The 14,497-nt window shown below is 44.9% G+C and overlaps 2 protein-coding genes across 6 annotated transcripts in view; one reads left to right on the top strand and one right to left on the bottom strand.

The window, feature by feature from the left end:
• The window catches only part of deptor (DEP domain containing MTOR-interacting protein), a 65,657-nt gene extending 60,972 nt beyond the window's left edge, over positions 1-4,685 (bottom strand). Inside the window, exons 1-3 of one of the 4 annotated variants that reach the window (XM_036935488.1) lie at positions 4,554-4,685; positions 3,494-3,551; positions 2,919-3,014 (exon numbers count right to left, since the gene is read on the bottom strand). In XM_036935488.1, coding sequence (XP_036791383.1) covers positions 2,919-3,014; positions 3,494-3,507 — 110 coding nt within the window. In that variant the 5' untranslated portion in view covers positions 3,508-3,551; positions 4,554-4,685. Of the gene's footprint in view, positions 1-2,918; positions 3,015-3,493; positions 4,515-4,553 lie in introns of those variants that run through there. The other 3 variants (XM_036935491.1, XM_036935497.1, XM_036935484.1) reach the window with 3 other exon arrangements.
• An 87-nt stretch (positions 4,686-4,772) lies between these two features.
• Positions 4,773-14,283, top strand: dscc1 (DNA replication and sister chromatid cohesion 1). Of its 2 annotated transcripts, none has more exons than XM_036935477.1 (9): positions 4,773-5,079; positions 6,003-6,174; positions 7,937-8,071; positions 8,824-8,914; positions 9,095-9,233; positions 9,608-9,660; positions 9,906-10,060; positions 12,484-12,632; positions 14,070-14,283. In XM_036935477.1, exons 1-9 carry the CDS (start codon positions 4,907-4,909, stop codon positions 14,179-14,181), a joined length of 1,179 nt encoding a protein of 392 aa, XP_036791372.1. In that variant the 5' UTR covers positions 4,773-4,906; the 3' UTR covers positions 14,182-14,283. The 2 variants fall into 2 exon arrangements, with proteins under 2 accessions (XP_036791372.1, XP_036791367.1); XM_036935472.1 differs by lacking the exon at positions 4,773-5,079 and adding an exon at positions 5,715-5,893 and having other exon boundaries at positions 5,949-6,174.
• The last annotated feature ends 214 nt before the right edge of the window (positions 14,284-14,497 follow it).

Raw genomic sequence — 14,497 nt, 5'->3', positions numbered from 1 at the left:
TGTTCAGGGGAACAGTGGGTTAACTAGTTCAGGGGAACAGTGGGTTAACTTGTTCAGGGGCAGACTGACAACTTTTTACCTTGTCAACTCTGGGATTCGATCTAGCAACCTTTCGGTTACTGGCCAACAACACTGACCACTAGGCTACCTGCCGATTAGCTACGAGCTAATCTTCAGCACAACAGCATGTCTTGTACTCTTGTTCAACTGGGCCAAAAGGAGGCAGGTGCACTATGTTCAGCTGTGACCAATTATTCCAGCTAGTGGTAGCCAGTGGCCAGCAACATCTGTGTCGGCATGTCTAAGACAGGGCACCTTATTCCCATACACTAGAAAGGCAACAGGGGGCCATTTGGGAGGCAAACATAGCCTATCCCCATATGACCTCTAGTCAATGATATGATTTAGAGACACAAGTCTTCCTGTTCTTAGTTACATTAAGCATGAGGTTATCACTTTGTTGGGAGAAAAACATGCAAACTAGACCAGACTAGTACTGTGGTAGGTTAAAAGACATGCCAACTAGACCAGACTAGTACTGTGGTAGGTTAAAAGTAGGGCCAACTAGACCAGACTAGTACTGTGGTAGGTTAAGAGTAGGGCCAACTAGACCAGACTAGTACTGTGGTAGGTTAAAAGACATGCCAACTAGACCAGACTAGTACTGTGGTAAGTTAATAGTAGGGCCAACTAGACCAGACTAGTACTGTGGTAGGTTAAAAGTAGGGCCAGGGAGACCAGACTAGTACTGTGGTAGGTTAAAAGTAGGGCCAGGGAGAACAGACTAGTACTGTGCCATGCTGTGGTAGGTTAAGAGTAGGGCCAGGGAGACCAGACTAGTACTGTGGTAGGTTAAAAGTAGGGCCAGGGAGACCAGACTAGTACTGTGGTAGGTTAAAAGTAGGGCCAACTAGACCAGACTAGTACTGTGGTAGGTTAAAAGTAGGGCCAACTAGACCAGACTAGTACTGTGCCATGCTGTGACAGGTTAAGAGTAGGGCCAACTAGACCAGACTAGTACTGTGCCATGCTGTGGTAGGTTAAGAGTAGGGCCAGGGAGACCAGACTAGTACTGTGCCATGCTGTGGCAGGTTAAGAGTAGGGCCAACTAGACCAGACTAGTACTGTGGTAGGTTAAGAGTAGGGCCAGGGAGACCAGACTAGTACTGTGCCATGCTGTGGTAGGTTAAGAGTAGGGCCAGGGAGACCAGACTAGTACTGTGCCATGCTGTGGTAGGTTAAAAGTAGGGCCAGGGAGACCAGACTACTACAGTGCCATGCTGTGGTAGGTTAAGAGTAGGGCCAACTAGACCAGACTACTACTGTGCCATGCTGTGGCAGGTTAAGAGTAGGGCCAACTAGACCAGACTAGTACTGTGCCATGCTGTGGTAGGTTAAGAGTAGGGCCAACTAGACCAGACTAGTACTGTGGTAGGTTAAGAGTAGGGCCAGGGAGACCAGACTAGTACTGTGCCATGCTGTGGTAGGTTAAGAGTAGGGCCAGGGAGACCAGACTACTACTGTGCCATGCTGTGGCAGGTTAAGAGTAGGGCCAGGGAGACCAGACTAGTACTGTGCCATGCTGTGGCAGGTTAAGAGTAGGGCCAGGGAGAATACTCGTTAGTATCGTGGCAGGTTAAAAGTAGGGCCAGGGAGAATACTCGTTAGTATCGTGGCAGGTTAAAAGTAGGGCCAGGGAGAATACTCGTTAGTATCGTGGCAGGTTAAGAGTAGGGCCAGGGAGACCAGACTAGTACTGTGCCATGCTGTGGTAGGTTAAGAGTAGGGCCAGGGAGACCAGACTACTACTGTGCCATGCTGTGGCAGGTTAAGAGTAGGGCCAGGGAGACCAGACTAGTACTGTGCCATGCTGTGGCAGGTTAAGAGTAGGGCCAGGGAGAATACTCGTTAGTATCGTGGCAGGTTAAAAGTAGGGCCAGGGAGAATACTCGTTAGTATCGTGGCAGGTTAAAAGTAGGGCCAGGGAGAATACTCGTTAGTATCGTGGCAGGTTAAAAGTAGGGCCAGGGAGACCAGACTAGTACTGTGCCATGCTGTGGCAGGTTAAGAGTAGGGCCAGGGAGAATACTCGTTAGTATCGTGGCATTGTGTTCCAGATAAAGCAGATTTAACTTCTTTAGGAAAACATTACGTTGTCATTCAGAGACACATTTATTTATTTTCAAAGTTACGACACACAATATTTTACACACAGCAGGTTTTTTAAAAGGACAAAAAGAGTTTGGTCTGCTTCCCGTTTTCATTTTTGGCGTAGAAAGATAAATGCAATACTGATATTATCACAGCCCTAGTTAAAAGTGACCATTTTAGAGAGGGTCAAAGATTAACCACTGATAGGGAACACTGACATTGAGTTTATTGACTGACCTATATGATTTGACCATGATGAAGTTAAAGATCTGTAAACACACAGCAACTTCCCCCCCAAACACACACACATCCTGACAGGCGATAAAACGTTTCAATGCCAATTATAAAGAGTCATTTCACTGATGTTGACACTCACTGCTGTCCCTTCCTGCTATCTCACTATTTCAATCATGCTTTTTTATGGCACCCCTAATATGGGCCAAGGGTGTGTGTTCTGTTCCACAAATAGCAGGTGTTACTTCTCTTCCACTAAAACAAGCAGCAGTGTTCTTCGGACTGACACCACAATGAATGAATGAATGGCTTTCAGTTACACAAAGCAAAAAAAAACAACCTTTGAGACTTGAAATAATCACATTGTGTGCGTGCACTACGCCAGTACAACGCAATACACATTGGCATTGCAGAAAATGTATTGTATTTGTGCGTTGGTTTGAATGGGTACAATTCACGCCTTTGTTTGAAAAGCCGCAACACAGTTTGAACAGGATCATACAGAGCTCTCAGCTCGAGCCAGCCACTCCTACCTCAACTGCTCTCCGGTGACGAGAACCTCGGCCATGCGCTCGAGCTCCGCAGCCTTCTTCTGCATTGTGTTCCCGATACCATCCATCTCTTTACAACTGTTAAAATAACGGAAATATTACTGGCACTGTAAATACTGTACACAAGCCAAAGGCATCATAGCCTGTGAAAACGAGCTACAGTACACCATACATAGCTGCCTATCCTTGTCATTGACAAGCCGTCAGAATAGCTCCACTGTACAGTACATCATACATAGCTGCCTATCCTTATGTCATTGACAAGCCGTCTGAATAGCTCCCCTGTATTCTGTCCTAATGACTGTAGCTATACTGTATTAGTGTCATAACTGACGTAACCAGTCATTCGTATATCCAAACAAAATTGCAGAATATCAACAGTACAATCTATTGAAATAAACAGGATAGTTTAGATAACGTTAGCTCACAGTGCAATCATATCCTCCATGATCACAGGTAAAACACCCCTGCTGTGGTCCATCTCTGACACACATGTGCTGTAGTATTTGATCATTACGTGCACATTTAAATGCATAACAATTTTTCAAATAATTTACCTTGCAAACACCATGGATAAAAAATTGCTGATTTATTGTTCCTCGAGATAACGTTGTCCTAGATTTGCAAACCAGCAGCATAATGTGAGAAACGCATTTAAAAAAAACACGTTTCACACAGTGAAAAATGGACAGACGCTATCTATAGCTATGCAAGAGGGGATACTATCTTGATGTCGAACTTCTTTTGTATTCTAAAAATGTAACTGGTCCGCTAACCATCTAAACGTATGCATATTATTTTCTCGTCCGTAAAGCTTCATTCAACGAACAGCGTTTCCTTGTGAAATGTGCATAGATTTCTTCAGTAGTAATGAGCTCCACTCGGACCTCTGCCTCTGTTTACTACGCGATCCTACCATGAAAAGCACGTTGACACCGTGCAGGGTTGACGACTTTTTTCAGTGATTACAGCTATTGGCTCCTTGATTTGTCGCTAGAAGACGCTAGATTACGTTTTACCGTTTCCGCGACGGCGTCACATCATGAATTTGGCTTGATGCGGCACAACTGCGGTCTCCACGTCGCGTTTTCGCCCTTTTCCGCCGCACGTTGTGCCTCTCTTGATTATTGCCGCGTTCAAGTGCTAGTTGGAACTAAGAAACTCTGAAATGTCCGACTTGCTAATAGGTTGAAGTTATACACGCGTGCAACCAGGAAATGTCAGTTTCCTGGTTTCAACTAGTACGTGAACGCGGCATGTGGGTGCGTCGTTGATGTGACTAATGTTGCACAAGTAGCCTGCACCTTCAACCACTGTTGTTTGCGGTAGAATTGAGTGGGAAAAGTCGCTAAATGCTGTTAAAATCATAGACACCCTCTGCGTCAAAACCCCAAAGGCAGCCTGAAAAAGAAAATCTGAATTTGTCGCTGGAATCCTTTACCAATAAACGTCGCTGGAGGGGTCTGAAAACTCGCTTAATATAGCGACAAAGTTTCTAAATTGGCAACGCTCACAAGACAAGTGGGCATTGTGGAAGTAAACCAAGAAGGCGCGATATATGCAAATGTTACATAATCGGATAAGTGGACTAGTCTCAAACCAACAAACTGCACTCACTCGGTGTGCTAAGCGAGCTAAATCAAGCGCATCGCCTTTGGCGCTATGGTTAGGTTCAGTGACCGTAGATGAAGGTTGGGTTCCATCTGATCATTTCCAGTGGTAGATTTCAGCACCGTGCACCCACGTCGGGTGAACTCGGCGTGCGGCGCGGACATAAATCGACTGTACTGTAGGAGGGACAACGTGACGTAATCGAGACTTTCATTGGCCTATGCCGCTGTCAATCGAATATGCCATCGTACTTCCGGTATATATTGCGGGAAAGTTAATCTAGCGAGAATCACATTTAGTTGGAGTACACTACAAAATAGGCTATTTCTCATTAAATTTAGCTCATATATTAGAACCAGATGTCGAGAACATTAGAAGAGGTGCAGGCGACCATACAAATCGCCAAACTAAAAGAGAATGATTTGCAGAACACAATTCACTGTTTGACTTTTGGAGAAAGCGTCTCGTCCGGAGACTACTGCCTGATGGAACTGGATGACACTCTCTGTAAACACATAGAAGCAGGAAAGAGGTGAAGTATCTGCATAGTTACAATGTAGCTAATTCAACATAAATACACAGTTAAGAGATTAAACACAGTTACGTTAATAGACGTAGCTAGTTGGGTTAATAGAAATGTGGCGGTGGGTTGTCTCTCCTAAACATTCGCAGGTGACTGGTTGGTTTACACGAGATTTTGTTCTGGGTTCACAGATTACGTGTGTGTAGTGTGCGTTGGCAACCCACCTGGACTCTTACCGGATGTCTGCAGGCATTTGCTCCAACACATCTTATTCTATGATTGATCTTCCCTATCAGGACCTTGATAATCTGAATCAGGTGTGTTGGACTGAAACACACCTGATTCAGGTTTAAGGAGTCTACCGTTACTCCGTTAGTCCAAGGACCTTACATGTTCTGTTTTAAAGGGCAAATTGACTCCGGAAGCCAAAAACGGCCGAATACTCAAACTAAACGTGAATCGATTCACACTTGCAGTACAGTTATAGAAACATAAATCCTTCTACTTTTCATATCACATTAAAAAAAATAATTCCACAAAAACCGTACCGCAAGAGATGCGGGTTAATGTATAGACTGAGCGTCATGTCTCTTATTTAAACTCCTCCTTCAGAATACCCCTTCATCCAATGACTCTTATGTGTGATGTAATGGAATGTGATGGTCAAGGGCCACCCACCTACTACCTCTATAGGAGAAGGGTTGTCCAGCCCTGGCGAAAACAACTCATCCAGCTGTTGCCACTTTCTCTACACATCAACGTTAAAAACAGTCTGTTTAACATTGACGAGTAGAGAGACTGTTTTAACGTTGAGTCTCTCTACATGTCTGTTTAACATTGACGAGTAGAGAGACAGTTTTAACGTTGAGTCTCTCTACACGTCAACAATCTCCACAATCTCTCTCTCCTTTATCCTTGTTCTCTACATGCAGCCTGGTTATCAGAGGAGACCAGGATGAGAGAGCTGTCCTGTGCAGTGAAGACAAGACTTATGACCTGAAGATAGCCGACACCTCAAACCTCCTGCTGTTAGTGCCTGGCTGCCTGACTCCAGATCATCTGACTACTGACAACCAGGCCAGCTCTCAGCTGGTCCATGCACAGGTAGGAGGAGTCTTATCAACTATCTGAACACAATGAATGTTTCTGGTGTGACAGCCATTTTGAAAATCACTGATCTGTTATTGAATGTCTGTACAGTAGATATTACGTTAACATGCTGACACACGCACACTAAATAGCTATAGACATTCTAACACAGTGAGTTCATTGTGATGTATTACATGGTTTTCTAATGCACTGTGTTCACCTACATTAGTGGTTCCCAAACTTTTTATAGTCCCCGTACCCCTTCAAACGTTCAACCTCCAGCTACGTACCCCCTCTAAGCACCAGGGGCAGGGCACTCTCAAATGTTGTTTTTTTGCCATCATTGTAAGCCTGCCACACACACACACACACACACACACTATACAATACATTTATTAAACAAGAATGAGTGAGTTTTTGTCACAACCCGGCTCGTTGGAAGTGACAAAGAGCTCTTATAGGACCAGGGCACTAATAATAATATAATAATAATAATCAATCATTTTGCTCTTTGTTTAACCATCTTACATATAAAACCTTATTTGTTTATCGTAAATGGAGAATAACTCATCACAGGTTAATGAGAAGGGTCTGCTTGACAGGATGCACATAACACTGCAATGTTGGGTTGTATTTGGAGAGAGTCTCAGTCTTAAATCATTTTCCACACACAGTCTGTGCCTGTATTTAGTTTTCATGCTAGTGAGGGCCGTGAATCCACTCTCACATAGGTACGTGGTTGCAAAGGGCATCAGTGTCTTAACAGCTCAATTTGCCAAGGCAGGATACTCTGAGCGCAGCCCCATCCAGAAATATGGCTGTGGATTCCGATTAAATACATTTTTCACAGAACCGCTTGTTACAATTTCGATGAGGCTCTCCTGTTCAGATATCGGTAAGTGGACTGGAGGCAGGGAATGAAAGAGATAACAAATCCAGTTGTTTGTGTCGTCTGTTTCTGGAAAGTACCTGCATAATTGGGCACCCAGCTCGCTTAGGTGCTTCGCTATATTACATTCTGGCTTCTGATTTAAATAGAATTTATTCACAGAACCGCTTGTTGCAATTTCTGAGGCTGTCTTGTTCAGATATCGGTAAGTGGACTGGCAGCAGGGCATGAAAGGGATAACGAATCCAGTTTGTTTCGGGAAAGTACCTGTGTAATTGCACACCCAGCTCGCACATTTGACATTGTCCGTAAACTTGAGTTGATTTGCGCACAAAAAAAATCATACAATGATGGAAAGACCTGTGTGTTGTCCTTGTTCCAACTTCTTAATCATAGCAGCAACTTTGTTCTGCACATTGAATATAGTTGCAAAGAGTCCCTGTAGTCCTACATTCAGATCATTCAGGTGAAAAAAAACATCACCCAGATAGGCCAGTCGTGTGAGAAACTCATCATCATGCAAGCGGTCAGACAAGTGAAAATTATGGTCAGTAAAGAACTTTAAGTTCTTCTCTCAATTGAAAGAAACGTGTCAATACTTTGCCCCTTGATAACCAGCGCAGTCTGTATGTTGTAAAAATGTTACATGGTCGCTGCCCATATCATTTGCATAATGCAGAAAATACACGAGAGTTCAGGGGCCTTGCTTTAACAAAGTTACCTCAGTTTGGGAGTACCTGACCCACATCATTCAATGTTATCAATACTGTACGACTTTCCCCAAATGTTACACACCAATAATGCTCTCCAGTACCTACAGAAAGTTGCAGTGTGACATAATATGCTGAAATGTATTCAGGACCTGAGAAATGACCCTTTTCCCAACAGATCTGGGGCTTTTCTAACAGTTACTGGGAGCTGAGAAAGCGCCATCCCAAACTAAAGAAGCTGAAGAGACTTCTGATGGAGAATCCGTACGAGGGCCCAGGTATCAGTGGGCAGGAGGATGTCACAGAGGGGAAGGTACTTATTAACTCTACTAGATTATATCCAGAGAGACTTACAGTCCATTCATCTTAAGGTAGGACTGTCACGTTCATAGTCGGTACAACTTTTCCTCAATAAAGCAACTATCAGCGAAGTTGGTGCCGCTAAGAAAAGACACCCAGGAAAGGCCAGTACACGCTAGAACATCATCTCTATTATACACTGAGTAAATGTCTGCCGCTACGCTACCGTTCTCTTTTTTTAAAAGCTTTCCTTTTGGTAGTCCCGTGTGGCTCAGTTGGTAGAACATGGACCTTCCAACGCCAGAGTTGTGGGTTCGATTCCCACGAGAGACCAGTACCAAAAAAAAAGTATGGCAATTTATGCACTCAGCACTGTAGGTCGCTCTGGATAAGAGTCTGCTAAATGACTAAAATGTACACTATGGGAGACCTGCTTGATAAAACGTTTCCTTTTGGCAGGACACTATGGGAGACCTGCTTGATAAAACGTTTCCTTTTGGCAGTACACTATGGGAGACCTGCTTGATAAAACGTTTCCTTTTGGCAGTACACTATGGGAGACCTGCTTGACAAAACGTTTCCTTTTGGCAGTACACTATGGGAGACCTGCTTGATAAAACGTTTCCTTTTGGCAGTACACTGGGAGACCTGCTTGATAAAACGTTTCCTTTTGGCAGTACACTATGGGAGACCTGCTTGATAAAACGTTTCCTTTTGGCAGTACACTATGGGAGACCTGCTTGATAAAACGTTTACTTTTGGCAGTACACTATGGGAGACCTGCTTGAAAGAATCCAAGCAAGTGAGGAGGAACTGGAGGCCCAACTACAGACTATTCATGCCTGTGAGGTCAACGGTAAGAATCATTCTCAAATCTTCCAAATGTTAATTTTCTCACAGTTTTTCCATTTAGATATGTGATCTACTGTATGTGGTTTGTGTCTATATACATGCTGGCCTTGGTGTGTCCACATGTATGAGAAGGTGTTTGTTTGTCCTGTGCTCTTTTAACATGGTCCCCTCTTGTGTATTCCAGGCTACTGGAGGCTGTTGGATTTTGACTATGAGATGAAGCTACTGGGTCACATCACTCAGCTGGTGGACTCTGAGTCCTGGTCCTTCAGTAAAGTCCCTCTTCGTGTCAGTCTGGAGGAGTTAGGATGTCTGGAGCCACAGTAGGTGCAGTTAGGCAACGTTACGGCTGTCCCCTAGGGCGGCGCACAATTGGCCCAGTGTCGTCCCGGGTTTGGCCGGTGTAGGCCGTCATTTTAAATAAGAATTTACTGTTGACTGACTTGCCTGGTTAAATAAAATGATGAAGTGGAGAGCAGTTTGATGTAATACTTAGTCATCACGTTGTCAGCTCTGTCAAAGGCCAGATTTGACTAAAGGCTCAGGACAACCAACGTCTTTAAAATGTGCATTGAACCGAAGTGTGTGGAAGCTCTCTGTTGCATGTAATTGTCATGACAACATTAAAAAGTGTGTGTGTGGGGTAGGGAATACATGTATTTGTTTAATACTCATCCAAACCCCTTCTCCTTCCCAGGGAGATGATAGAGCATAGCTTGAACTGTTATGGAAGGCGCTACACGGACAACGGTAAGTCAAAGTACTGTACGTTTTTAATGCTTTGGTGTGCTGTAGAGTGACACACAGCCAACTACCTCTTCCCTCATGCTTTGGTGTGCTGTAGAGTGACACACAGCCAACTACCTCTTCCCTCATGCTTTGGTGTGCTGTAGAGTGACACACAGCCAAACTACCTCTTCCCTCGTGCACTATTTTGGCTCTTCACAGCTATTTCATGGATATTAAACAGAAATGAAAATGTGGTAATTTTTCAGATGAGGTGTTCTTTGCGCTGAACGAGGACAAGGTGTGCAGAGCCACAGCTCAGATGCTGCTGCAGAACGCAGCCAAGTTCAACCTGGCAGAGTTCCAGGAGGTGTGGCAGCAAAGTGTCCCAGACGGGATGGGCACTAGACTGGACCAGCTGAAGGTAAGGACGGGGGTCAGACTGGCAGCTCACAGAGGGCATGGGCACTAGACTGGACCAGCTGAAGGTGAGGACGGGGGTCAGACTGGCAGCTCACAGAGGGATGGGCACTAGACTGGACCAGCTGAAGGTGAGGACGGGGGTCAGACTGGCAGCTCACAGAGGGATGGGCACTAGACTGGACCAGCTGAAGGTGAGGACGGGGGTCAGACTGGCAGCTCACAGGGATGGGCACTAGACTGGACCAGCTGAAGGTGAGGACGGGGGTCAGACTGGCAGCTCACAGAGGGATGGGCACTAGACTGGACCAGCTGAAGGTGAGGATGGGGTCAGACTGGCAGCTCACAGAGGGATGGGCACTAGACTGGACCAGCTGAAGGTGAGGACGGGGGTCAGACTGGCAGCTCACAGAGGGATGGGCCAGTTTTCCAGCTTGAACCTGGTCCAGAAAATGTAGGGAAAATGGCGTCGCATAGCTTCCAGAAAACAGTTGCTTTAAAATGAGGGATTTCGTGGCCAGTTTGAGGTTAGGATGTTTTTCTGCACACAGATTATGCATGTATGAAGTACACATGGACACATCCAGCCCAACTCGGGAGGTTGAAAGTATTCGGCCCCCTTGATCTTTGCGACCTTTTGCCACATTTCAGGCTTCAAACATAAAGATATAAAACTGTATTTTTTTGTGAAGAATCAACAACAAGTGGGACACAATCATGAAGTGGAACGACATTTATTGGATATTTCAAACTTTTTAACAAATCAAAAACTGAAAAATTGGGCGTGCAAAATTATTCAGCCCCTTTACTTTCAGTGCAGCAAACTCTCTCCAGAAGTTCAGTGAGGATCTGTGAATGATCCAATGTTGACCTAAATGACTAATGATGATAAATACAATCCACCTGTGTGTAATCAAGTCTCTGTATAAATGCACCTGCACTGTGATAGTCTCAGAGGTCCGTTAAAAGCGCAGAGAGCATCATGAAGAACAAGGAACACACCAGGCAGGTCCGAGATACTGTTGTGAAGAAGTTTAAAGCCGGATTTGGATACAAAAAGATTTCCCAAGCTTTAAACATCCCAAGGAGCACTGTGCAAGCGATAATATTGAAATGGAAGGAGTATCAGACCACTGCAAATCTACCAAGACCTGGCCGTCCCTCTAAACTTTCAGCTCATACAAGGAGAAGACTGATCAGAGATGCAGCCAAGAGGCCCATGATCACTCTGGATGAACTGCAGAGATCTACAGCTGAGGTGGGAGACTCTGTCCATAGGACAACAATCAGTCGTATATTGCACAAATCTGGCCTTTATGGAAGAGTGGCAAGAAAGCCATTTCTTAAAGATATCCATAAAAAGTGTTGTTTAAAGTTTGCCACAAGCCACCTGGGAGACACACCAAACATGTGGAAGAAGGTGCTCTGGTCAGATGAAACCAAAATTGAACTTTTTGGCAACAATGCAAAATGTTATGTTTGGCGTAAAAGCAACACAGCTCATCACCCTGAACACACCATCCCCACTGTCAAACATGGTGGTGGCAGCATCATGGTTTGGGCCTGCTTTTCTTCAGCAGGGACAGGGAAGATGGATGGAGCCAAATACAGGACCATTCTGGAAGACAACCTGATGGAGTCTGCAAAAGACCTGAGACTGGGACGGAGATTTGTCTTCCAACAAGACAATGATCCAAAACATAAAGCAAAATCTACAATTGAATGGTTCAAAAATAAACATATCCAGGTGTTAGAATGGCCAAGTCAAAGTCCAGACCTGAATCCAATCGAGAATCTGTGGAAAGAACTGAAAACTGCTGTTCACAAATGCTCTCCATCCAACCTCACTGAGCTCGAGCTGTTTTGCAAGGAGGAATGGGAAAAAATGTCAGTCTCTCGATGTGCAAAACTGATAGAGACATACCCCAAGCGACTTACAGCTGTAATCGCAGCAAAAGGTGGCGCTACAAAGTATTAACTTAAGGGGGCTGAAAAATTTTGCACGTCCAATTTTTCAGTGTTTGATTTGTTAAAAAAGTTTGAAATATCCAATAAATGTCGTTCCACTTCATGATTGTGTCCCACTTGTTGTTGATTCTTCACAAAAAATACAGTTTTATATCTTTATGTTTGAAGCCTGAAATGTGGCAAAAGGTCGCAAAGATCAAGGGGGGCGAATACTTTCGCAAGGCACTGTACTTACTAGTTAAAGTTCCAGAGCATGTCTTTAACCAACACTGTTTTGTTACATGTGGACTATTCTTAGATTCTACAGCAAAATATCTCATAATGGATGTTTACGTTTTTAGGCATTACAGCAGGTTTTATTTTAGCCTTAGAAATATGGTAATCACACATTTTTAAAGACGTGATGGTTGTTGGCAGACATGATTACAGGATTATCCAGATGGTTATGGGTTTCTATAGAGTCTAGCCCTTGTGGACCGCAGCTCCAAACCAGAGACCATATCTCTGCTGAGAGTGGAAGATCTTCCCGAGGACACACTGGAGAGATTCACCCACCTCTTCACCATGAGACAGAAGTGGACCGAGGAGGACATCACCCCTTACATACAGTGAGTAAAACTGAGCATCAGAATGACTGCTGTCTCTGTGCTGTACCATAATGACCGCTGTCTCTGTGCTGTACCATAATGACTGCTGTCTCTGTGCTGTCCCATAATGACCGCTGTCTCTGTGCTGTCCCATAATGACCGCTGTCTCTGTGCTGTCCCATAATGACCGCTGTCTCTGTGCTGTACCATAATAACCGCTGTCTCTGTGCTGTACCATAATGACCGCTGTCTCTGTGCTGTACCATAATGACCGCTGTCTCTGTGCTGTACCATAATGACTGCTGTCTCTGTGCTGTCCCATAATGACGCTGTCTCTGTGCTGTCCCATAATGACCGCTGTCTCTGTGCTGTACCATAATGACCGCTGTCTCTGTGCTGTACCATAATGACCGCTGTCTCTGTGCTGTACCATAATGACCGCTGTCTCTGTGCTGTCCCATAATGACCGCTGTCTCTGTGCTGTCCCATAATGACCGCTGTCTCTGTGCTGTCCCATAATGACCGCTGTCCCATAATGACCGCTGTCTCTGTGCTGTCCCATAATGACCGCTGTCTCTGTGCTGTCCCATAATGACCGCTGTCTCTGTGCTGTCCCATAATGACCGCTGTCTCTGTGCTGTCCCATAATGACCGCTGCCTCTGTGCTGTCCCATAATGGCCGCTGCCTCTGTGCTGTCCCATAATGGCCGCTGCCTCTGTGCTGTCCCATAATGACCGTTGTCTCTGTGCTGTCCCATAATGACCGCTGTCTCTGTGCTGTCCCATAATGACCGCTGTCTCTGTGCTGTCCCATAATGACCGCTGTCTCTGTGCTGTACCATAATGACTGCTGTCTCTGTGCTGTCCCATAATGACGTTGTCTCTGTGCTGTCCCATAATGACCGCTGTCTCTGTGCTGTCCCATAATGACCGCTGCCTCTGTGCTGTCCCATAATGGCCGCTGCCTCTGTGCTGTCCCACAATGACCGCTGTCTCTGTGCTGTCCCATAATGACCGCTGTCTCTGTGCTGTACCATAATGACCGCTGTCTCTGTGCTGTACCATAATGACTGCTGTCTCTGTGCTGTCCCATAATGACGTTGTCTCTGTGCTGTCCCATAATGACCGCTGTCTCTGTGCTGTCCCATAATGACCGCTGTCTCTGTGCTGTCCCATAATGACCGCTGTCTCTGTGCTGTCCCATAATGACCGTTGTCTCTGTGCTGTCCCATAATGACCGTTGTCTCTGTGCTGTCCCATAATGACCGCTGTCTCTGTGCTGTCCCATAATGACTATTAGAGATTTAGACTTGTGTGCCAGATGTTTGTGGTGTCAGACACTGCCAGGTGGTGTCAGACACTGCCAGGTGGTGTCAGACACAGCCAACTGTCTTGTTTTATCTGGAAAGCTCTCTGTGTTAACAACGATTTGATCCTCAACGATTTATTGTCATGCAGGGACTTGTGTGGAGAAAAGCAAACAACTGGAGCTCTTCTTACCAAGTACGCTCGTTTGTCCACGCAAAACGGAATAAAAGTCTTCAATTCAAGAAGGCTAGTGGCAACATGAAGACGATTGGATATCTTAATTGACGAGCAAAGTTGTTTGGAATCAGTGTATTGTTGTATTTGTTCAAATGTTGTAATAAAAATCTAATGTTTTTGTAATTATGACCTACTTTGTGTTTTTTCCTACCACCTATACTATATATCTTATGCTTTATTCCTAATACCACAGTCACAATTTGATCATTTAGTGCCCTCCAGTGGCAAGAGGCAGAAGAGCAGTGACAAGAAGGCTTTCAAATAAAATGTGTTTAAATTTCTAAAACAACACAAATGATCCAACCCAATATTTTACTGTTGGAAACAAGGTTAGGGTAAAA

Source organism: Oncorhynchus mykiss, chromosome 2 (assembly GCF_013265735.2).
Source record: "Oncorhynchus mykiss isolate Arlee chromosome 2, USDA_OmykA_1.1, whole genome shotgun sequence".
Classification (NCBI taxonomy): domain Eukaryota; kingdom Metazoa; phylum Chordata; class Actinopteri; order Salmoniformes; family Salmonidae; genus Oncorhynchus; species Oncorhynchus mykiss.
Note: the sequence above shows the minus strand (reverse complement) of the source record. Positions and strands in the feature narration are given on the sequence as shown.

Excerpts from the sequence above, each read along its gene's own strand:
- dscc1 (XM_036935472.1), top strand. The coding sequence starts at position 5,730 with ATGGTCAAGGGCCACCCACCTACTACCTCTATAGGAGAAGGGTTGTCC. Across the intron at positions 9,234-9,607 it reads TTAGGATGTCTGGAGCCACA|GGAGATGATAGAGCATAGCT; the intron begins GTAGGTGCAGTT and ends TCTCCTTCCCAG. Across the intron at positions 9,661-9,905 it reads AAGGCGCTACACGGACAACG|ATGAGGTGTTCTTTGCGCTG; the intron begins GTAAGTCAAAGT and ends GTAATTTTTCAG.